At 39.4% G+C, this 25,207-nt stretch overlaps 1 protein-coding gene across 9 annotated transcripts in view; it reads right to left on the reverse strand.

Annotated features, from left to right (window-relative positions):
• The window catches only part of nlgn1 (neuroligin 1), a 551,948-nt gene extending 532,397 nt beyond the window's left edge, over window positions 1-19,551 (reverse strand). For 5 of the 9 annotated variants that reach the window (XM_060834151.1, XM_060834146.1, XM_060834149.1 and 2 more), the window contains exon 1: window positions 19,118-19,551. In XM_060834151.1, the coding sequence (XP_060690134.1) occupies window positions 19,118-19,541 (424 nt within the window). In that variant the 5' untranslated portion in view covers window positions 19,542-19,551. Of the gene's footprint in view, window positions 1-5,127; window positions 5,161-9,860; window positions 9,908-17,830; window positions 17,843-19,113 lie in introns of all 9 variants that reach the window. The other 4 variants (XM_060834153.1, XM_060834152.1, XM_060834147.1 and 1 more) reach the window with 4 other exon arrangements.
• Between the last annotated feature and the right edge of the window lie 5,656 nt (window positions 19,552-25,207).

Below are 25,207 nucleotides of genomic sequence, written 5' to 3' on the forward strand. Positions count from 1 at the left end.
AGCAAACTGAGCACATGGAATAAGTCAAATTTTAAAAAGCAAAAATATGAACTTTAAACAAAAGTTCAGACAATGGAAGGGAAAAATTGAACTAATCTTCTATTGACGGTTTTATTCCTCTAACCAAGTTGAAACTTTATTGCAAACTGTTTATTCAAGGACGGACAAGATATCTTTCCTTGCTTAATTATAGATAAAGATATCTTTATTGGAGTCCTTTGTTTAAAAATCTTGAAAAAAAATGACACTGTAAAGTAGAAGTAAAAATTAGTTTAACTGTAAAAATCAAGAGGACCAATAAGGAGAATTATTACATTTGGAAAATAAAACAGTAACTGGTATTCTCAAAGTTTTATATAATGTTGATCTTGTTCCAACATTTCGGGTAAGAAATTGACCTGTATTGAACCAAATGCTTAGAATCTATAGAATCCTTGCAGCATGGAAACAGGCCCTTTGGTCCAACAAGTCCACAGCAACCCTCCAAAAAGTAACTCACCCAGACCCATTCCCCTACCCTACTATCCTATATTTACCTCAGACTAATGCATCTAACCTACACAAGTCTGAACACTATGGGCAATTTGACATGATCAATTCACTTAACCTGCACATCTTTGGATTGTGGGAGAAAACTGGAGCACCTGGAGGAAACCCACATAGACACAGGGAGAATGTGCAAACTCCACACAGTCGCCCGAGGCTGGAATCAAACCCATGTCCCTGGCACTGAGAGGCAGCAGTGCTAACCACTGAGCCACCATGCCACTCCAGACACAAAGTCGGCAAGTATGGATTTTAGGGGAAGGGCGTTCCATATGCAATTCCTCAGCTACCAAACTGGATGCTGCAGACTGAGTGTCCACAAGGCAATCAGCTAAAACAGTTGGGTTTACTGAATAAGCTAATCAGGTTCTAATGCCTATTTTAGAATCGCAGCCACATATTTTGGAGAATCTGAGCTTTGAAGACAGATAGTAACAGCACTTGCTTTCCTTTTCTCTCCACAACTGTTGGCCCAAATTCATCCCTAACATTCTTCTACTCTTCTTCACACTTCTATTTCTTCCATATGTACCTAAAGGCTGGTTCAGCAACTCAGCTAGATGATTTTACAGGAAACTTTTCAAATAATTATTCAGCTTGGTTTTGCAGCACTCTAGATGATAACTCTGATTCCTGTCTCAAATTAGACACTGCATGTCTTCTCAAGATTTTGATTAAATCGGGACAGAGTCCCGTCAGTGTAACTCATATTCATATCAGAGGTGAGTGAGGGAAAACAAAGGAATTCAATGATACAGCTTTCTAATTCCTACTCCAAAATGATCAATGATATAAGAGATCCATATTCCTGGGTGTCCATTTATCAAACTTACCAAGTCTATCATACACTGTCTGTAAGGTGGTGATTCTGCCCTTTAGGTGACACGTCACTGGAATACTAGAAAGAGCGTGGAATAGGTACGAGTACTCAGGATAAAATGTGAATATGCTGTTGACATTTGAGAAAATGATTTAGTATAGAAAATACAGCACCTATTCATGAAAATGATAATTATTCCAGCAATATGTTGTCATGTGATTGGATCATTAACAATAAAAATCAATCCTAAGAACTACGCTAATGGTTTGGGCACAAGTTCAAATACCACAATGGCAAATGGCGAAAAGGGAATACAGTAAAACCTAGTCTAATGGTAACCATGTGACCGATGTTGATTTTCATAAAAACCCATCTGGTTTACTACTGTAATTTAGATAAGCAAATCTGCTATCCCTACCTTTTCTGGCCTTCATGGGACTTCAGACCCACAGCAACGTGGTTGACTCCAGATTCCCCTTTGAAATTGCCTATAGAACTATTCAATTCAAGGACAACTATTGATTGGCACCAAATGCCACCTTACTAATAAAACACACAAACTGAAAGAAAAAAAAACTTGAACCAGAAGAGGAAGCAGTTGACCTGTGCAAAACAGATAGAAAATGTTACAAAAGAGAAGCCTGAAGATTAGATGCTTTTTGATGCTTTTCAGTTTTCAGTGCACAATCAGTAGTGAAAGGGTAAAGCACACAATCAAATTACTGTACATTTGCGGCACACAGCACATGACGAGTTTTTAGAAACTCAATGGATCTCTGAATCACAAACCATACATATTTTTTCATAGGGCTTTTCTGATTCTGTTTGGTGCTGTCAGATCAGGGTTCTCCATCATGGCAGAAATGCCATCCAGTAGGTCTTTATTTTTTTTCTCTATTTATTCCTTTAAAATACCATGAAGAATGAATGCTGGAGGATCATGGCAACTTCCTACACATCTGTGTTGAAAAAGATCTTCAAACTATCAGCACATTCTTACAGTGAAATCCCTTCCTGTTTTATAATAACGGTCTCACTTACGCATCATTTCCCTTGCAATATCGTTGCTATCAATAACACCCAGGATTCTAAGGAAAGCCAGAAACTCCAAACAACTATATGGCCCTTGCCATCTGCTGCATCTCTGTGGGGCTCAAGGTTATGAGATGGATGGTTCATGTGTAAAGCCAGTCAGTAATTTGCATCTGCATGTCCATATCTTTCTAAATTCTGCTCTTGCTTTTGTTTCTCAAATTTACTTGAAAGGGTCCCGAGATACAGAAGTTAAAAGCAGTTATCATCTTAAGTCTGTTATCAGGAAAGGGATTATAAATATTACGAAGATTAAGATATATTGTTATATGGGTTCCAAGTGAAATAATGATGTACATCTTCAACAATGAGTTGTATTTCTACATTATTTTAGTTTCATTTTGAGTTTTGAATGGTGCATGGCTGTCTAAAGGTTTGTTGATGCATGCATTTTTAACAAGGGGAAAATGCAGGTTTACAACTTTAGGTTAGAGCTTATGGCAATCAGTTCTCAGTGCATTAGAAATGGAAAAAGAAAAACATTGCAGCCGAGCAACTGTGCTCCAGTTTCATGGCAAGACACAATCACACAGAAGGTCAGGAAGTGTGTACTGGTTCAGTGAGAGGAAAAAGGTGTTAAAACAGCAGGCTCTAAAACAGTCATGGCTGGGGAAAAAGGCCTGAGTAACTCCAGAAGCAGAAAACTACAGGATGCTGAAGGTAAAAAAAAATGTTTATTCTGAAAAAGTATTTCGAAATCAGGATGGCATCCCTAGAAAACAATTATAGATGTGCCCCCAAGCAAAGAATTTCAAACTGGAATACGGTTACCTTTTGGCATATCTGTAAACTCTTGCTGAGGATAAACAGTTGAATCTTTATTTCTGATATGTAAGAAAACTAATTCAAATAGTTCTCATATAATAACATTAACAATGTTTATTTCCTTTTCTATATAGTAAATTTTGCCATTCTTTTGTTAAACTGACATTGACAACTGCTTGTAAATATGTTCAGTGACTGACCACCATGTTAAACAAATTGCAAAATTATAACAACTTATGGTGTATCACACCAGGCCTCACTGTGGAACCTGCCTTGCACAGTGGAAGCCCTTTGATCCACCATGCCAGTGCCAGCTTGCTGAAAGAGCTAGCAATTAGTCCCACTTCCTCCTGTTGTTTGCACACATCCATTCCAATTTTTCCACTTCAAATATTTATCTAATTTCCGTGTAAAAGTTACTTTTAAATTTGCAACGAAAATAGAAATTGCTGCAGCAGGTCTGGCAGCATTTGTGGAAAGAAATCAGAGTTAACATTCCAGGTCCAGCAATCCCTCCTCAGAACTTTTTAACTTGCATTCACCATGTTTTTAAGCAATGCATTCCAGATCATAACAGCTCACAAAGTATAAATGGATTGTAATATTTTTGTTAATATAGCATTTTTTAAAAATTTTACTGCAGATACATGCTCTTTCCAGTTATTAGCACAAATCCCGACTCTTCCAAACCATGTTTTCAGTGCCTTCAAATAACCTGACCCAACAGTGAAATGATCAAATGATAAGTCTACCCTGTTCCCAAAGAACACAGCCTCACTCTTGTTGTAATTTACCTTGGCTCCACAGACATATTTGAACTGGTCTCAGATGCTCATCAGTCTATGCTTCCAAAATAGATGCAAGCAGAAGCTGGTGATGTAATCCACTTACAAGGAAAATTTCAACCGAGTGGCTCTGCTGCCAGGGATTGTCCTCTTACCTTACTCCTCTTATCCCCACATCCTTCCTGATTGACTCAGCAAAACATTCTATGTAATGCATGAACCAGGCAGAGTTCAGACAGTAGCCCTTCTTGATTCTTTCTCACTGACTGCTGATTTGTGTACACCTCCATCATGTAGATTCATTATTTTTAGTGAAAGGTCTTCTCCTGGTCCAGGTTGATAAGGCAGATATCTATTCCTCTGTCTCACACATAAGCAATCATATCCCTGACTGGTGTGATGGTTCCAGAATTCTTCTTGCGGTGTAAAGCACAGGGTGAATCTTCAATTGCAGAGTAAACTTGAATGAATCAGCAATGACTTTGGACAGATTTTTAAAATTGACATTCAGCAGCGAAATGCGTCACCTATTTCTAACTTCTTTCACTTCCCATTTCTTTTGTAACGGAGGGCAATGATGCCTTTTTTTGTGGATTCTGGCTTGATGCTCATTAGAAACACTCAATTTCAGCAGGTTTGGGCTGATCAAGATCCAGAGCATTGCATACAACCTGGCCATAAGCTGTCAATTCTGGGAGATTTCCGCTTTTCAAAAAGTACTCATGGGCTTTAGTCTGGTCTTCTCGAGTTAGGATGTGGGAGAAGTGGGCCACTGTCATCTAAGATCGCAGTGATAGAGGACAGAAGTGGCTGCAAAACTGCACTGTCTGTAGATTTGAGGCATGAAAGGATTCACTGATCATTGAAAGGTCAGATTTTGACACTTTTCCTAAGCCATCTTCCTTCAAGCTGCCAATGACAGAGCTGATCACAAAGGGGAAATGAAAGTATATCTCATCCTACTCATCAGAAAGGACTTTGGATCAGAAAATAATTTTTAGAGGCATTAAAGACAAAGATTAAGACTTTCTGGCTTCTGCATTCTTCAAGATCCCCTGGATATTGATCCCCATTAACTGGACAACTGGAAGATTTTGGACAATTTTCTGGAATTTGCACTTTTTTCTTTGTTGTTCTTTTGTCTTCTGAATGCTTTTGAGGATGAAGAATTTCTTGATGCACATTTTAATCGAGTCTCCTACATTCTAGGTGAGAGGAAATCAGGGGATTCATGATTACCCAACATTTAAAATTCCTTTTGGGTTCCTCAATGTTTTTGGGGTCAGCAAACTCACCATTTCTACCTGTCGCCAATCTAAAACTCAGGTGGGCAACAGTCTGCCAGTAGGAAGACTACCAGCCTGACATCAATGAATTAAACTGTGAACATACAGAAACAAGCTTGGCATTTTTTACTGTTACCATCAGGGGTTGGGACATGGCATTCAGTGTGTTGTTGGTCCTGCCAAAGCCTTCAACTGCATTGATGAGCTTGTTGAAGTCACTATCCAAAGCGACTGGCTTGGGTATCACCTGCAGCAGTGGAGGCTAAACGATTGCCAACCGCTCACTGTTTTCAAGGTTTTTACATCAATTAACTAGAGGAGAGCAGGTCTGCATATTACACTTTGTAAGGGGGTACTTGCTACTGCCACCTTAATATTGGAAAAGGTGAGAACATCTACTTGCAATAGAACATCTAGTTAGCAGGAATGAGAGTGGTTTCCTTCCAACCAGATTGATGTCCCAGACCACAGAATGTTTACAGTGTGCAAGCAAGCCATTCAGCCCACTGAGTCCACATTGACCCTCCAAAGGGCATCCCACCAGGACCCAACCCTTACCTCATCCCTGTAACCCGGCATTTCCTATGACGAAGCCACCTAGCCTGCGCATTCCTGGATACAATGGGCAATTTAGCATGGCCAAACCACCTAACCTGCACATCTTTGGAGTGTTGGAGGAAACCAGAGCACTTGAAGGAAACCCACACAGACACAGAGAGAATGTGCAAACTGCACATGAACAGTTGTCAGAGGGTGGAATTGACCTGGGTCCCTGGTGCTTCGAGACTACAGTACTAATACTGAGCCATTGTGCCGCCCTAAAGATGACCATCACCATGGCCACTGCAAGTAGGAGCTGAAGTGTGGTATCAGATAATTCTGTAGAAATAGCAATTCCATTCTAGCTCTGACCAGGTGACCCAAGTTTGACTGGCATCATGTAGTGGACTTATTAACACATGTTAATTGAAACAATGTTAATATCCATTTTACAATGTTTTGTCCTGCAAACATGGTCTCCGACAATTTCAGTCCTTAGGTCTGTACCTACATTTCCTTGGCATTTACAAATTGTCTCACTTGCAAAGGCTGGGGAAACAGCCCTGGTCTGGCACATCAGAACTGTTCAACTCAGGTGACGTCAAAAGATGGAGGAGGTTGGAAGAGTTCACTCCAAGTGAGAAATTTTGATGGTTTCTCATTGGTGAAGTCTTCCCCTTTGAGAGTGCAGATGCTGCTGGCACAGAGCTGAGATCCACAGCCCTTTTCACTTCACGTGTTCTGGCGTCTTTGCTGTCTTCAGATTGTTTGGCTCTGTCAACTGCTTCCTAGAGATTTGCCACCTCTTCCGGAGATGTCACTTACAGTGTGGATGAGAGCGATTACTATTCTTTGGATAAGGATGATAGTCATTTCTGTCCCTGGTCTGGGAACTGGCTTCCTTCATTCTTGGTCCCATCTTTTTGCTTTACTTTAGCAACTGCTACTCACCCAGATGCTCATCTGTTGATTCCTCCTCCTTTGATCTGGTCAGTAAAGATCAAGTGGCCCAGTGATCAGTACTGGTGTTTGGCAGAACACAATTTTTTTTTCTTCCTCTTGTCCCTCACTGTGCTGTTCATTGTCACGTCTCAATATGCTCACTGAAATACTTTGAGAGAGTGGAGAGTTGCAGAACACCCCAGTGGTGGTTTCAAACATGGTCCCCAGCATTTCCCTCCTTGTGTTTTGTTGCTTTTGTGCAATTGAGACAGCATTTCTGGTAATATGGTGGCAGCAAAGTATGCTTCAGCAAGAGCTCCTCCACTCTGCTATTTCTTTTTCTTCTTTCTCACTCTCTCCGCCTCGGAAAACTGGCCCCAGCCTCCAAAACGAGGGGAGCAGGGACGGGAGCAGCCGGTGCAAATCGAGGACACTGGTGGCCAGCGTGGGGATGCCAACAACCAGTGGCCCAGTGCGGAGCGGAGGTAGCAGTCTGGTGCAGGAGCGTGGCAACAGCAGTCCTGTGTGGGAGTGAGGATAGCGACCCAGCTCGGAGCATGGCAGCAGCCAGCGATCAGACCACGTGGAGACTGCCTACATTGGTCTGCTGCAGAGAGCCTTTGAAGAGAGACTATGATGTTTGGCCTTTTCAATTTTACTACTTGTTTTTTTCAGACCTATGACCATTCTGTGCATAGCTATAATACAAGTTATTTTCTTTGTTTCTCTATTCTGTAACAAAGGATTGTACCTAAGATGGTACTATAAGTAGCGACTTATAAACTTTTCACTTTACTCATTTGAGATGTGACAATAAAGCTAATTCAATTCAACAGGTGTTATTGAGATGGTCTACGTCCGCACAGAGGCACAGCAGTTAGTTTTCTTGCAGAGCTTTGTTTGATGGCCTTTCTGGTTACTTTCCTTACAGATGAATGCTGCAGTCAGCTGGTACATTGTCATTCTTGTGACAGATGTGACTAACATTTGGGCTATTTAACATAAACCAGCTCTGGATTTCACTGCCTGGGAGGGTAATAGAGCCAAGAAACTTCAACTTTTAAAAAGTATGTGCATGAATACCTGAAATGTCTATGTTTAAGGCAACGGGCTAAAAGCTGTAAAGCCAGGATTACTTTCACTAGGTCAGCATAAATTTTATGGGCTGAAGGGCATCTTCTATGTTGTATAACCATAAGACCAGGTAGCAAAGCTGGAGGGAGTAAAAGGTATTGCTCCCTTCTGTTCACCTCGAGTCACTTTGACATCATATTTGCTGGTTCAAATCAGCAAGACATATTTAACCTCAATGAAGTTCCCAGCACTTTCAACACACCTGGTGAGGAATGTCACATATTTGACAGGTGTAGGGTGCTGTAGAGAGTTACAACTCAGTCCTGTTGCTGCAGCTCTGCTGTGAGGATTCCCAGTTGGGACAAGTTTTTCTTCTCCTTGAAGAATTTCATGGTTGCAGTGATAGTGTAGAATCATAGAGGTGTACAGGACAGAAACAGATCCTTCGGTTCAACTCGTCTATGCTGACCAGATATTCTAAATAAATTTAGACCCATTTGCCAACATTTGGCCCATGTCTCTCTAAGCTCTTCCTATTCATATATCCATTCAGATGCCTTTTCAATGTTTTCATTGTACCTGCCTCTGCCACTTCTTCTGGCAGCTCATTCTATACACGCGCTACCCTCTGCATGAAGAAGTTGCCCCTTAGGTCCTTTTAAAGCTTTCCCCTCTCACCTTAAAACCAAGCCATCTAGCTTTATACTCCCCCACTCCCGGAGAAAGACTCTGTCTATTTACCCTATCCATGCCCCTCATTCTCAAAATTTGCATCGAATATTCCACCACTTGGGATATTTTGCAGACTAGGTGTCCAACTCTTCAAATCTAATGTCTAACTCTTCACATCTACAGGACCCAAATACGATTCTCTTATTGAAGAAAGTGTGGTCAGTGGGTGTATCATTTTCATGCTCTTTCATTGTCACCTCAACAATCTGGCTTGGGGCTTTGCTGACTGCCATTGTCACCAGTTAAATTTCTGATGTTAGGCAATGAAGCCCCACTAAAGAAGCACAAACAACTGCAGAAAAACTTCCAACAAAGGTTGAAAGACAAAAGCATTCTCAACACCTTCCAAACAGTAAAAGAAATCTGTACAAGAAAAAGAGCAGCCTTGCACAGAGTGGGGAACAACCCTGATCATGGTTTCTCCATTGTTAGGTAAGAACTGCTGGAATCACAACTAAAACATTTCAGAGCTAAAGCTCACAAACTCTTAATAACAGTGTTGATCAGGTGATATGTGCAACTGCCACATGGCATGCTTTTTCTGCATCTTTAGCTTAGAATAAAGGAGCGTCAGTCAAGAAACAAGCATCTACTGAGAGAACTGGATAATTTCAACAGGTCAGCTGTAGTGAAAGAAGCTGGGCATGTGGGTTAGCTTTTTCAAAAGCACATTAGCAGAATTTGCAATTGAATTTCATTACTTTTTTTTAAATTTGAGAAATTTTAGAACGCCCCTAAGCATCTCACAACAAGCATTCTCACAGGTGTGAATCTCGGGAATAGAATTTCACCACATGATTGAACAATAGAATAGATAACCACAACTCTTTTAATTGTGACAGTTGACTTATTCTGACGATGCTCACAAAATTTATAGATCAAAAGCTACATTGCATCTGCTTATTTGAGTAATACCCCCAAATATTGCAATGTCAATTAATGCAGCTTTCGTTTTTGGAAATCCCATGCTGATTTTAACTGAATTCAAGATCGTTACTTTTACAATTCTATGACTCTAAGATTTCCAAAAGTAAACATCTAATTTTGAACATTCTCAGTAGAAATCAGAATTATTTTGCAATGTTATGAGAAGGGGTTCAAGCTTTCAAAGCAGGTTGATAGGTCTGCAGTGTTGGTAAATGATAATTGGCAACAATGTCTTCAGCATCAATAGTCATCCTGGAAACTCAATATAAAAGTTTACTTACCTTTTTGGACCTTAAAGATATGCTACATTTGAAGTTTGAGAAAAAAAACCACAGTAAACCTGAATGAAACCAGTAGTTGGAGAATGCAACGAAGCTTCAAATTTGAACTGAAAAGTCCTTAGTTAAGTTTCTGGAGAGAAACTGGATGATTAGAAAACAATAAGGATAGGAACAGATGTATGCCAGTCAGTCCCCAGAGCCTACTCTACCATGCAGTAGGACCATGGCTGATCCTGCACTCCTCACATCCATTTTCTTGCATTTTACCATAATCTTCGATTCCCCTAATAATCAAGAGTCTATCTCAGTCTTAAATATGCACAAAGACTCTGCCCAGAGAGCTCTCTGTGACAATGAGTTTCAAAAACACACAAACCTCAGAAGACATTCTTCCTTATCCCAGTCACTTAGTCAAAATCTAATCTAAGGATCCCCATGAAATGTTATACCTTGAAGAATAGTTGGAATACTAAAAATAAAATAAATTCAGAATGTGACGATATTGCTCCTTTGACAATGTTATTCTGTCCTTGGCTTTTTTTTCAGAGGGGTTGTAAAGCCAGAGGTTCCAGTATGTCTGAGTTTATCTACTTGAGAATGTTTTTAAGTCTTTCTTTTAAAACATTTGTATAGTGAAAGGGGAATAGCAAGTTTTCCCAGTTCAAGGTTTGGTTTGGTTTTAACAAGCAGTCAGTTTATTGAGGCTGCTGGTCAAAGAAACAGCTCCATGCTGATCCTCTTTCTCTCTCTCCGACATCTCTCCTGTAAGAACCTGTGTTTGATTTTTTGCCAAGGATGCGTTTATGGATTCAAGTATTTGGTACAGCAACATTAAGTTGTGATAGAGTCAATTGGGTTTTCAGATAAGTTATTTTATTCTATATTCTGTTCTCTTTTGTTCGTGTGTAAACAAATTTTGTTTAAAACCAAGTGACTGGGCCAGCTAAATCACACCTGGTACATAGACTTATCACCCACTTAAAACAGCTATCAAAGTTAGGGTCTGGGCTACCTTCTTGAAATGTTCTGAGTTGGTCTGGCCTAGTCCATAACAAAGAGAGTATGAAAGATAAATTTGGGTTGGTCCCAGGAAGAAAGTGAAGGAAGTGATCAGGAAAAAAAGTCAGGACTACTTTATTAGTTGGATTAAAAATGAAATTGGATTAATAGCATACAAATAAGTAAAATTATTGTGTTACATGAGTAATGCTTATATGGAGTTTTTTTGTGAACATCATGGAGCCTGTTTTTATTGTAAAGTATGAAATTATGGTACTTTCGGTTAAATGTAGATGTTAGGATTTCTCTTGAAAAATGTTAGCAGTGCCTACTGGGATTAAAACACCTCATCTACCCATTGAAGGTGTTGATTTATTGTTAGGAAACAACTTGGCTGGGGAAAAGATATTGCTGTTTCCAGTAACTTAGGGAAAGCCCATTAAGGCTTCTGAAACAAACTGTATATGAAAAACTGAAAAACTTAAAACAGCTTATAATATTCAAAATATTAATTATTGTAGAATAGTTATTTCAAAAATCAGAAACTTATCCCATTTATTTTAAAACTGACATGGAGCATCAGGATGAAAAGCTCTTCACAGCTGGGGACGCTGAAAGCCATCAGAATTAAAAATGCAAAGTATTAGCAAGACAAGGCAATACAATTTACAATGGACCTCAAAACCAATAAAGAAATTGAGGGAAAGCTGAGTCCAGTGTATGGAAAAATAAATCACCTTCAACTTAAAGTAAAACTTACAAACAAAAATGCAAAGCCATCTTTCTAAAATTAAACAACGCTGAAGTGCAGTGTGAGGAAGTAAAGTGAAGAAAAAAATCAAGAACATTTGCGAGCTGCATGATAAGAACTTCAAGCTTTCTTAGCTGAACATCAATATAACCTTAACATTCTTAGATGCAGCCAAACAAAATTTTAACAGCATGCACAAAAAAGCAGGTACGGATTCTTGAAAAAGAAAAACAAAGGGTTAACTTTTGAGCATTTTGGTTCTAATTTAAGAAAGGTCCTAATGTTAAATAGGGCAATATATTCAATTCTGGACAACTCAAATGTTTCACTGACTGAAATATTTTTGCCTAAAATCTGAAAGTGTAAAGCAAAAACTGCTGGCATGCAAGAAAATGGAGGTTGGGAATTAAAGTCTGTCAGTGTGGATCTGCACCTTCTTTGAGAAAAGTGAAAGACCCAATAATAATTTACTTTCTGATAAAAAAAAGTATACTTTCTGAATCAAATGTGTAACGGAAAGGAGACTTCTTGGATTCCAATTCACACTGTCAATTCCCAAAAGCCTAGTGGCTCATCAACAATCTTGACAAAGTTAACCAAACCAAATAAGCCCTTCACAAACACTATTTCACTGCCCAAACTATGTACAATCCAATAAAGCTTTTGAATAAAAATAGCATGAAGACTGAAAAATAAAAAGTTTAGTCTACAAGATCACAACCTAAGAGTTCATAGAAAAGATTTAAAGCCAACAACTGGAAGCCATTTCAGCAAGGCAACTTTCTGCTTTACTTTCTTACACTACACTTCAGCTTTGTTTAATTTGAGAAAGATTGTTTTGCCTTTTTAAGTTTTACTTTAAGTTCAAGAACATCTACTCTTCATTACACTGGACTCAGCTTTCATTAAAAGCCAAACAACAATATCACAGATACCCTTTTAAGGGTTCAAAGAACAAAAGATGGTATTAATGTCTTACTCAAGTGAACATATTGGATTTTGAACGATTGTAAGGTATGACTGTACGTCTGTACTACAGCTTGTTTTAGAAGTATGATGCATCATTAGCTGCATGTATAAAATTGACCCTTCTTTTCCTAAAAAGAGGGGTGGTGACGCAGAATTAGTATAGCAAGGAAAATTTGGAATATCTTAAAAATAATTACATATTCCTCACATTTTTAAAAGAATGTTTGTGAAGGACTTTTAAAAAGAAATCAATTACAATTTTCTTGGATTATGCAAAATGGCTTTTTGACTTCTTTTGCCAGCTGATTCATGGGATGTGGGCATCGTTGGCTGGGCCAGCATTTGTTGCTGATCCCCTATTTGCCCTTGAGAAGGTGGTCGTGAAATGTATTCTCGAACTGCCACAGTCCATGCGCACTGGAGGTAGATGCACAACTCTTTCAGGGAGGAAACTGCAGGACTTTGACCCAAAGACACTGAAGGAACACTGATATATTCCCAAGTCAGGATGGTCAGTAGCTTGGAAGAGAACTTGCAGATGGTGGTTTTGCCAGATATCTGCTGTCCTTGTCCTTATAGATGGATTGGTTGTTATGGATGGGTTGGAAGATGCTACCTAAGGAGCCTTGGTGGCTTGCTGCTGTGTATCTTGTAGATGGTATGCCCTGCTACAGTGGGAGAGGAATTGGATATTTGTCAACATGGTGCCAACAAAGCAGTTTTCTTTTGTCCCAGATGGTGCCAAGCTTCTTGTGTTGTTGGAGTTGCACTCAAAAGTGAGGAGTAGTCTATCATACTCCTGACTTTTGTCTTTTAAATGATTTTAGCGAGGCAAGAGGGGAGTTATCAAAAGAGGATTTCTAGCTAATGTGCTCTTGTAGCTTCTGTATTTTTAAAGCTAGTCATATTCTGTTCCTGATCAATGGTAACCCTCATGGTGTTGATTAGTGGGAGATTCACTGATGGTAACAGCATTGAATGTCAGGGTGATATTTAGATTCTCTCATGTGGAAATGATCATTGCCTGCCATTTGTGGGGCGCAAAATGTTACTTAATACTTGTCAGCTGAAACTTAGATAATGTCCAGGTCTTGTCACATTGGATATGGACTGATTCAGTGGACTTGCATACAGTATTTAACATGATACAATCATCAGCAAACATCCCCACTTCTCGCCTTACGGTGGAGAGAAGCTCATTGATGAACCTATTGAAGATGGTTGGGTCTGGGACACTACCTTGAGGAATGTCTGCAGAGATGTCCTGGAGCTAAGATGACTGACGTTCAACAACCACAACCATTTCCAATGTGCCAGATATGACTCCAAGCAGAGAGTTGCCCCCCACCCAATTCCTATTGACTCCAATTTCATTTGTGTTCCTTGACATCACACTCTGTCCTTGATGACAAGGTTGCATTTGAAGTCATTCTTATCTCACTTCTGGAATTCGGTTCTTCTGTCTTTTTTTGAACTAAGACTACAAATAGAGTCAGGAGCTGAGTGGCTCTGGTAGAACCCAAACTGGGTGTTATTCAGCAAGTTGTTGCTGAGCAGGAACTGCTTGTTAAATTGTTGATTATACTTTCTATCACTTTACAAAGGATCAAGAGTTGACTGATAGGCCAGTTGTTGGCCACGTTGGATTTGTTCTGATTTTTTTCTTCAGGACATACTTGGGTAATTTTCCACATTGTTGGGTAATGCCATTATGATAACTGTAATGGAACACCTTGGCAAGGAGTGTGGAATGTTTTAGAACATGTCTGAAATACTGTTGCTGGAATGTTGTCAGATCCCAAAGTCCACCAGAGAAAGCCAAGATGGATCATCCATTCAATATTTCTGGCTGAAGATTGCTGCAAATGCTTCTGCCTTATCTTTTGCAATGTTGTGCTGGGACCCCCATCCTTGAGGATGGGAATGTTTGAGGAGCCTCCTCCACTGGGTTGTTTAATAGTCCACTACCATTCAGACTTAATATAGCAGGACTGCAGAGCTTAGATATCATCTGTTAGTTGTGGAAATACAGCTGTGTCTATCACTCACTCCTTATACTCTTTGGTATACACAGTTCTGTTTTGTAGTTTCACCAGGTTAGTACTCAGTGTTTAGGTATGCCTGGTGCTGCTCCTGGCATGACTTCCTACACTTCATCAAACAGAGTCAATCTCCTGGTTTGATGGCAATGATAGAGTGGGGAAAATATCAGGCCATGAGGTTGTAGCTTGAGTTGGAGTACAATATACTGACAACAGCTGATGCTGCCTCACGGATACCCTGTCTGAAGTTGCTAGATCTCTTCAAAGTCTGCCCGTTTAGCACAGTGATAATGCCATGCAATATGATGTAAGGTGGTATCAACATGAATGCAGGACTTCATCTTCAGAAAGAGCAGTGGTCACTGTTATCAATAATTTATGGACAAGAGACATAGTGAGATCAAGCATTTCCACTCTTTTGGTTTCCCTCAATACCTGCTGCAAACTCAGAGTCAAAACATGTGGTGCTGGAAAAGCACAGCCAGTCCGGCAGCATCCGAGGATTGAAACATAAACTTTCCTGCTCCTTGGATGTTTCTTTACTGCCTGTGCTTGTCCAGCGCCACACTTTTTGACTTTGATCTCCAGCATATGCAGTCCTCACTTTCACCTGCGGCAGACTCAGTCTAACAGTAATGTCCTTTAGAAGATGACCTGCTCGATCTGTAGTGCTACTTCCAAGTCTCTCTTGGTGGTGGACAATGAAATTGCCCACTTTGAGTATATTCTGCAGCCTTGCTGTACTCAGTGTCTCTTCCAAATGTTGTTCAACGTAGTGGAGGAGTAATGCCAAGGGAGGACAGCACATTGTAATTAGGTGGTTTCCTTCTTCCATGAGACCAGATGCAGTCTGGAGTCAATACTGAGGATTCCCAGGGCAGTTTTCACCTAACGTATACCACTGTGTCACGATCTCTGTTGGAGTCTGTCCTGTTGGTGGTGATGGTGGTGTCTGGGAAATAGTCATACTCATGGAATTATATTTTACAATGTCAGACTGTGCTTGTCTAGTTTGAGATAATTCTCCAATTTTGGCAGTGGCCCCCAAAATGTTAGTAAGGAAGACTTTGCAGAGACAATATGGCTATGTTTGCTGTTGTTGTTTCCAGTGCCTAGATCTGGGGAACTTGGAAGGAAGAGAACTACTGTTGAAATGTTCCCAGAACCAAACTTACTGAAAAAAGAAACAGGACAACATGATGAAGGCACTGTTTAAACAATTGAGCATTCATATTGTGCCATATTTGTGCAGGGAGTTGTGTGAATACTTGTAATCTTTTCAGCTTGTTTTTGTAGTATATGCTATTCCACGAATAATTTGTACTTCATACGGACTGTAAATTGTCTACCAATTATCTATTTGTTAACTCATGTGGAATGTATGCTGATTCTGATTCAACTTCAAGTAAAAGCTACAAAGGAGATATTGATGATTTTTTTTTGATTTGGGGATTATTTGATAAATACTGTTATTTGTTTTACAATTTCTCACAGGGAAGGTAACAAATGCATTTTGCAAACAAATGAGATGCACAGATATATATTTCTGAAGTATTATGCAGTGTATTTAAATAAATGAGTTTCAATTGTAACATTCAATTCTATTAGAGCCTGTTAGCAAATTAACTAATTGCACTCTAACTTCATTGCCAATTTCAATTAATTTTATTTTTAAATCATTGCAGAGTTAGAATTTCAGTCTTTCCTCTTAAAATCATAAATGATTCCTAATTGGAATTCACTGCTATCCAATTAAATTCAAGTTGACCAGGCAAAACAGTTGATACAGTTATATGCCTTAAATCCTATCCTAGTAAGACCATCCTAGTAAGAGATGTTATAGACAGACGTGACTCTTTAAAACTTTGCAACTTTAATTTTATAGTATTTGATAATTATGTTCCAAATGTATCACTCCATATTAGAATATAAAGTATAGCATATTCAATAAAAATCAGTAAATTTTTCTTTAGTATCTGGACAATACTAGACCACCTCAATAAAAAAAACATTTTTATTCTTATCGGGGGCAATAATTTCACTCTTAAAAACCTCTCACTTAATATATTTAATTCTGACTAATCTACAAAGAATCCAGAGAGAAAAATAAATCCTTTTTCTTAAAATTGCTTAATATTGCAAGCATTTTTTCCAAATCTGTAGTCTTTCCACATATGCATTGGCTTTCCTCCCAGGTGTCCATCCCTTTTCAGTGCCACACAGATATCAGCAACATCAAAGTGCAGCAACATTTGAAGATGTATATCAACATTTCTCTCAGCTCATTCTTCAAATTGATCTTTGTCTCCAACTTCCAGCCTGCAAATTTTGTTTTCGTGGTTCTCGGTTTTGTTAATACTATGATGAGCGCTGATGTGAATTTTCCATTTTCAACCCGAGAGCATGAAAGCACCCGCCTCTACATTATTCCTTTATATTAGCAGTCAAATTACAGCTCATGACATAACACTGTACTCCAATTCTGTTCCCTCTGTTTCAGTTTTGTGAAATATCTTGGTGAGCATAGTCCAGAAGAGGCCCTGAGATCAATCAAGTCCGTAAAGTAAAATTTATACTAGTCCTATCTATTAGTGTTTGTAATCTCACTGTTATTCTATGTTATGAGCCATAACCATTGCTCTAGATTGCTCAACAAGAGTGTTTACAAGTCCATTAAAGGTAATGTGACATAGAATGGAGTTGATTATATTTGATAATCAACATAAACATCAGTTACTGAATTATTTTAAACGAAAAGCGAAACACTTGAAGATGTCAGATTCAATTTTAACATGTAAATAATTTTTCTAAAAAATAGAACAATGACAGATTAACATGTGGCACCACAATTTATTTCTAAATTATTTGCAGAGCAAATATTTTAGTCTTTCAGCGAAGTTTTTAGCATTATAAATCGGTAGAGAATGGCAAAAACAGTATGAAGGCAGAGAGTGGTAATGACAGCATGAGATAAAAAAAATGAAGCATGCTAATTCAAGGAGTCAACTTAACATGAAGGTAATAGTGACCTTAATTCTAAGCTCCCCGACAGGTTCTTACAATAGAAGACTACAGTTCTGCTGTTAAGACTCAATACTTTACTATTCCTTCACACTACCCTTACTTAATCCACACTCCTGCTAATCAAATGTCATCAGGATAATCTGACATGAAACACACTATTTTAGACCAGAGCTCAATTATGAACTGAATTGACATGAGACTGTATTAAATGTCTATATACTCCACACGTAGAGTAAAAAAAGCATGAACAATAACCTGACCTTGTTTCTCTACTAAAATGTGGGGTTTTTTTGCATTTATATTTAAATCTATTTGCGGTTTTAAATCTAACTGAGCCTTCTATAAAACCAGTTTGCTTACACATTGATGCACTGTTTTCACAATTTGCTTTGAAGTATTTCAGTATATCATATTGTGGTAGTAGTAGAACACAATTCACACCTGGCAGGGAAATTCAATGGCCCTGAATATCTGTCAACTTTCTGTCAGTTTTCCTCTTCATTAGAAGTTTGCCGGAAATTCCTTTTATACTCATGCAAACAGGATGAGAAGTTGCGGTAGTTCAGTGACAGCCAGTTCAAGGATAATATTTTCTTTGATCACAAGAATCTGTGACACATCTCAGCCAATAAATCACTGAAATATCACCAGTCATAAAAAAAGTCTCAAATACAGAGAAAAAAAATCTAAATTGGACAAACTCATTTTAATCACCTCTGAGTTGTTTGCTATGGTAGCATCTATAAGGGTTTGCAGAATATTTTATAGAAAACAAACATTTGAAATCTGAGTTTATAAATAATAACATATATAAATAGCAGATGGCATACATGAAAAAGTCTAGTAAAATATAACTTTTCTTATTGGCCAGGTGGCAAAATGGAAGACAAATTATAAAATTAGGCTTTCTCCTTTATGGGTGCTGCCTTTTAAGCAAGATTTAAATCCATGTTTTCCGCTTTATGTACTAATGTCATAAATTACATGACATTTGCTGACCTTTGCCTTAAAGTATCAGTGGTGGTCTCTGGATGAGAAGTGCAACCTCTTCTGCTCCAAGCTTTATACATACCTCCTTTTCTACATATTTTCTTGCCGGGTTTTCTGGCACATTCCTTCGATATTCTTTTTACTGAAAAATGAATAAAAGACTAAAAAATAACATGAGCTCCATCACAGACAGCAGGAGCATGCAACACCACCAACTGACTTAAAATTGTTCTTTCTGCAAAGACAGGTTTCCAACTCATTGTGTCTGCACACACAATGAGCAATTTATGCACCTTTTCTTAAGTCAGTGAGAGGGGGATGGAGGACCAATATCCACCTCAATGGTCGTGCCATGGGGGTAAAAAATGAGTGGGGACAGAATACAGATTTGATGCATCAGGAAAGCTTCATGCATATGCACACGTTGATACACACTCATACACACACACACAAACATGCAAATATTATGTCATGCATCCTAAACAAAGTAAAGATAAAACACTGAGTAAAAACTAAGGTTAGATTTCCTTGTTCCTTGTAGTTTACACTCACCATCTTCAGTAGGCACGTATATGTTTAGAAAGAGGCAATCTTCATTCTGTTCTTGGACATAAGAGGCAATTACTTCCAAGTTGGCAGTAAACCACACTGGAAGCATAACATCTGGTAACATACCATGTATATTCTGGGGACAGACTGGTGCAAAATGTGTGGCATTTCGGATTTCTGACCAAGAAGAAGGGGGTTCAGGGGGTTGGAAGCGACGATCTCCTGTTGGTGAAGCAGCATATGGTACACCTAGATACTGGATTACTGGGCCCAATATTTCATTACTCAGTTCTTTTTTAATCCCCCTCAGTCTGCCATAATTGGTGTTCACAACTGGGTAAGTGTCATCTAATTTCTGGCAGAGCACCAGGTTGCCTTTTAACGCAAATCCAAGAATCCATAGAAGGAAGGTTATATCAAATCCCATTCGCACTGGATGAGCCATCACCCTTCTAAAAATGTAGTTGAGCCATGGTTGCCTCTCCAGGTGAAGTGACATTTTCTACAATGGGTCTCCAGAAATATAGAGATCCTGTTTGGTATTTGGTTGAAATCTCAGCAAGCTACAAGTTTATACAGAGTCCTAAGGCAAATCCCAGAAGCCTTTAAAATCAGCAGTATTCCCCTATGGGCTTCATAATTGACAATTGTTGCTATTTTTCAGTCAGCATCATAAAATTTCTTTTTTGTGCCAACATGAAGAAATTGATTGACCACGGTGGATTTCCTTTCACTTATGCGTATCAAGATATCTGTGGCCTGTAAAATATAAATAATGTAAATATCAAAATAAATTCCTAAATTCTTAACATTTTACATTGAAACTTTACATTATTTTACATGTTAAAATATATTTTTTAGTTAAACTACTGTTTGCAATAATCAGACATATGATAATTGACTGTCCACTATTTTAAAAAACGCGATACAGATGTTACAATCAACCCAGTATTACAAAAGTCAAAGGAAGATCTTATTTCAAGCATTAAATATCTACAAGAACTATTCTCAGACTTTGGTTCTTAGCAATCAACTTTGTATGACAAGACTGACAGGACAAAAGAGATATGTTTATATGACATATCCATTTTTGTTACATAGGATGCAGAATCTCTGCTTGTAGTTAAACAACCATTTAATTCTCTCACCCTCAAAGTCAGAAGAAATCCATGTAAGTAACCATCTATTTCCATGTTTCAAAGTTATTGAAGCTGATCCCCAGACAGATCAATGGACAAAGAGCATAGGTGGCACAGATACTGAACTGTGATGATTTGAAGGTGGACTTTATCACTTGCTTTGCATTATTCCACAAGCATTCTGTGGAGGTTTAGTTGGAATATAAATATCTTATATATAAATACTGCAGCTTTTATTAAATAGCAGCAATGGAATTTCATTTTTTTCTAAGATTGAGATCTTTAAACTGGCATCTGAATTATGATTATACATCAATTTTTGTAGCCAATTATCAAATGAAACAAAATATTTCAAATTTAAAATTCAATGTGGTTTTGCTTAAAAATTCAAATAAATAGTGAAAATTGGAAGTCTCTGACCACCTTGAAAGAGGATTCTGTATAGGAAATTTACTAAGTTTGTGATGCTTCTTATTTATTTGGAACTGAATTTCTAGTAATATTCACCACTTCAAAGAAAATTGAGTAGCATGCTTCTCAATTATGGATAAATCACTGTATATAACTAACAAGCTTCTGCAATAAAGTATTTCAAGGAGAACAGTCCACTAATGGGAATGCCAGTTGAATATTTGATAACTAACTTGGAAGGCACTTTTCATTAGTAGTTTGCAATTCAAGTGTTGGACAAGATGACGCTATGATGATACTGAACAGGTGGATTGAAGGGTGGTGATCTATAGAACGTCTATCCTGGGTTGATACCTCACAGTAAAAAGTGAGGTCTGCAGATGCTGGAGATCAGAGCTGAAAATGTGTTGCTGGTTAAAGCACAGCAGGTCAGGCAGCATCCAAGGAACAGGAAATTCAACGTTTCGGGCCAGAGCCCTTCATCAGGAATGAGGAGAGGGTGCCAGGCAGGCAAAGATAAAAGGTAGGGAGGAGGGACTTGGGGGAGGGGCGATGGAGATGTGATAGGTGGAAGGAGGTCAAGGTGAGGGTGATAGGCCGGAGTGGGGTGGGGACGGAGAGGTCAGGAAGAAGATTGCAAGTTAGGAGGGCGGTGCTGAGTTCAAGGGAATCGACTGAGACAAGGTGGGGGGGGGGGGGAAATGAGGATACCTCACAGAAATAAATTTCACTATCTGAGCAGAATCGAGAGCACTTTCGCACCTCTATCATTTCCATTCTCTTCTATTACTCTCTGCACACTTCATTCCTTTTTGCTGCCTTTGCTTCAACTCATCCCATAACCATAGCTGCTATAACTATAGCTTCCATTATTCCAGTAGGCAGACGCCCAAGAGGAAAAAACAGTTTTGCTGACCTCCTGCTGAGTTTAGAAATACTCACGCAAAAATCCGAAACAATTGAAAAGGCATCTCATCTGAACCTTGATCTTATAAATAACGGTCTGATGAGGACTCCACTTGGAACAGAACATATATTTCACTGGGATTGTTTACTAAGCAGATTCAGTGCCAAATCAATGTTAGATTCTGGTTATCATCATCAGTTATCCACTGTACGTGTTTCCAAACCATGCATGACAGGTCCACTGCCCTGTCATTCACACCATGCTGTGTTACATCTTCAACTCAACAAATGGCCAGCATAAGTAGGCAACTAATTTCAGATGGTTTTCTCTAACAGACGATTTTGAGTTCAGTAGTGAGTGATGAAGTATTTGTCAGTTAATTATTCTTTTATAACATGGGGAAAAATACATTTGTTTCTGTCTTGCACTTTCTACTTGTTGTCCAAATTGTTTCAGAAGGCAGAAAATTTCTGTATTGTTTAAATTCACTCATGGGACATGGGCATTGCAGGCTACACCAGCATGGACTACCCATCCCTAGTTGTCCTTGAGAAGGTGGTGGTGAGCTGCCTTCATGAACTACTTTAGGCTATGTGCTGTAGGTTGATCCATGGCGCTATTAGAGAGTCAATTCCAGAAGTTTGACACAGTGATAGCGAAGGATTGGCAATATACGTCCAAGTCAGGATGGGGAGTGAATTGGAGGGCAATTTGCACGTGGTGGTTGTCCCAAGTATCTGCTGCCCTTGTCATTATAAAATGGAAGTAGTTATGCATTTGGAAGGTACTGTCTAAGGATCTTTGGTGAATTTCTGAAGTGCATCCTGAGGTACATTACACACTGCTACTACTGAGCATCGGTGGTGGAGTGAATGGATGTGGTGCCAATCAAGACAGTTGTCAGGCTTCGAGAGTTGTTGGAGCTGCACTCGTTCAGGCCAGTGGGGAGTATTCCATCAGAGTCTTGGCTTGTGCCTTATAGATGGGATAGTTGGGCAGTCCAGAGCGGAGTTACTCAGCGCAGTATTCCCAACTCTGACCTGTTATTGTAGCCACCATGTTCATGTCACAAGTCCAGTTGTTTCTTGTAAACCATATCCCCAAGAATGTTGATAGATGGGATTCAGTGATGATAACACTATTCACAATGTGAAGAGATGGTGGCCAGATTGTTTCTTATTGGAGATGATCATCGCCGTGCATTTGTGTGGTGTGAATGTTAATTGGAGTTATAGAGCTGTACAGCTTAGAAACAGCCCCTTCGGTCCAACCTGTCCATGCCAACCAGATATCCTAAATAAATCGAGACCCATTTGCCAGAATTTGCCCCATATCCCTCCAAGCCCTTCCTATTCATATACCCAACGAGATGTATTTTCAATGTTGTAACTGTACCAGCAACCACCACTTCCTCTGGCAGCTCATTCCATACACGCACCACAATATGCATGAAAACATTGCCCCTTAGTTCTCTTCCCGCTCACCTTAAACCTACACGCCCTCTAGTTCTGGACTCCCCCACCCCAGGAAACATCCTAGTCTATTCACCCTATCGATACCCCTCAGCCTCTGACACTCCAGGGAAAATACCTTCAGCCTCCCTACAGCTCAAATCCTCCAACCCTGGCAACATTCTTGTAAATCTTTTCTGAACCCTTTCAAGTTTCACAACATCGTAAAGCAGGGAGACCAGAATTGCATGCAGTATTCCAAATGTGGCGTAACCAATGTCCTGGACAACTGCATCATCACTTCCTAACTCATGTACTCAATGTACTGACCAATAAGGGCAAGCATACCAAAATCCTTTTTCATTAGGGGTAACACGGTGGCTTAGTGGTTAGCACTGCTGTCTCACAGCGCCAGGGACCCAGGTTCGATTCACACAGACAGTCGCCGACAGCGGGGAGTTTGCACATTCTCCGTGTCTGCGTGGGTTTCCTCCGGGTGCTCTGGTTTCCTCCCACAGTCCAAAGATATGCAGGTCAGGTGAATTGGCCATTCTAAATTGCCTGTAGTGTTAGGTGTATTAGTCAGAGGGAAATGGGTCTGGGTGGGTTCCTCTTTGGAGTGTTGGTGTGGATTTGTTGGACCGAAGGACCTGATTCTATACTGTATCTAACTAATACAGTAATCTAACCTAATCTAAATTATCCTTGCTAGCTGCGACTCTGCTTTCAAGGAACTACGAACCTGCACTCCAAAAGATCAGTTTGTTCAGCAACACTCCCCATTAAGTATCTGATTCCCGCCTTGATTTGCCTTTCCAAAATTCAGCACCTCATATTTATCTAAATTAAACTCCATCTGCCACTCCTCAGCCCACTGGCCCATCTGATCAAGTTTCCTTGATCTCTAAGGTAACCTGTTTACCCTTCTGATTTCCCTCTTAAGGAAGCATCCACTACACCTCCAATTTTGGTGTCATGCAAACTTACTAATTATACCTTGCATGTTCACATCCGAATGATTCATATAAAATGACAAAAAGCAGTGGATCCGACACCACCATGCTAGTTGCAAGCCTCTATTCTGAAAAGCAACCCTCCACCACCACCCTCTGTCTTCTACCTTCAAGCCAGTTCTTTATCCGAATAGCTAATTCTCCTTGCATTGAGAGAGTGATTTAACCTTACTAACAAGTCTACCACAAGCAATCTTGTCAAACGCCTTACTAAAGTCTATAGATCACATCCATCGCTCTGCCCTCATCAATCCTCTTTGTTACTGCTCCAAAAACTCAATCAAGTTAATGAGCCATGATTTCCCATGTACAAGGCCATGTTGATTATCCCCAATTGCCCTTGCCTTTCTAAATATATGTAATTCCTGTCCATAAGGATTCCCTCAACAATTTACCCACCAATGTCAGTCTCACAAGTGTATAGTTCCCTTGCTTTTCCTTACCACCTTTCTTAAATAATCGCACCACATTAGCCAACCTCCAGTCTTCTGGCACCTCACCTATGATTATCAATGATACATATATCTCAGCCAGGGGCCCAGTAATCACTTCCTCAGCTTCCCACAGAGTTCCAGGGTACACCTGATCAGGTCCCAGGGATTTATCCACCTTTATGCATCTTAAAATGTCCATCACCACCACCTCTTTAATATGGACGTTTATCAAGACGTCACTATATTTAATTCCCAACATTCTCAATCTTCCATGTCCTTCTCCACAATAAATAATGATGCAAATACTCATTTAGTATCTCCTCCATCTTCTGCGGTTCCACACATAGGCAGCCTTGCTGATCTTTGAGAGGCCCTATTTGCTCCCTATTTACCCTTTTGTCCTTAATGTATCCCTTTGGATTCTCCTTAACCTTATTTGCCAAAGCTACCTCATGTCCCCTTTTTGCCCGCCGGATTTCCCTCTTAAGGGCACTCCTACTGCCTTTATACTCTTGCATGTTTGCACTCGATCTCTGCTGTCTATACCTGACATATGCTTACTCATTATTGCTGAAAACCTTAATTTCTCTAGTCATCTAGCATTCTGTAAACCGATCAGCCTTACCCTTCACCCTAATTGGAACATGCTGTTTCTGGACTGTTGTTACCGCATTTTTGCAGGATTCCCATTTTCTGCAGCCATCCCTTTACTTGTGAATGTATGCCCCCATACAATTT

This window comes from Hemiscyllium ocellatum, chromosome 13, assembly GCF_020745735.1.
Source record: "Hemiscyllium ocellatum isolate sHemOce1 chromosome 13, sHemOce1.pat.X.cur, whole genome shotgun sequence".
Lineage (NCBI taxonomy): Eukaryota > Metazoa > Chordata > Chondrichthyes > Orectolobiformes > Hemiscylliidae > Hemiscyllium > Hemiscyllium ocellatum.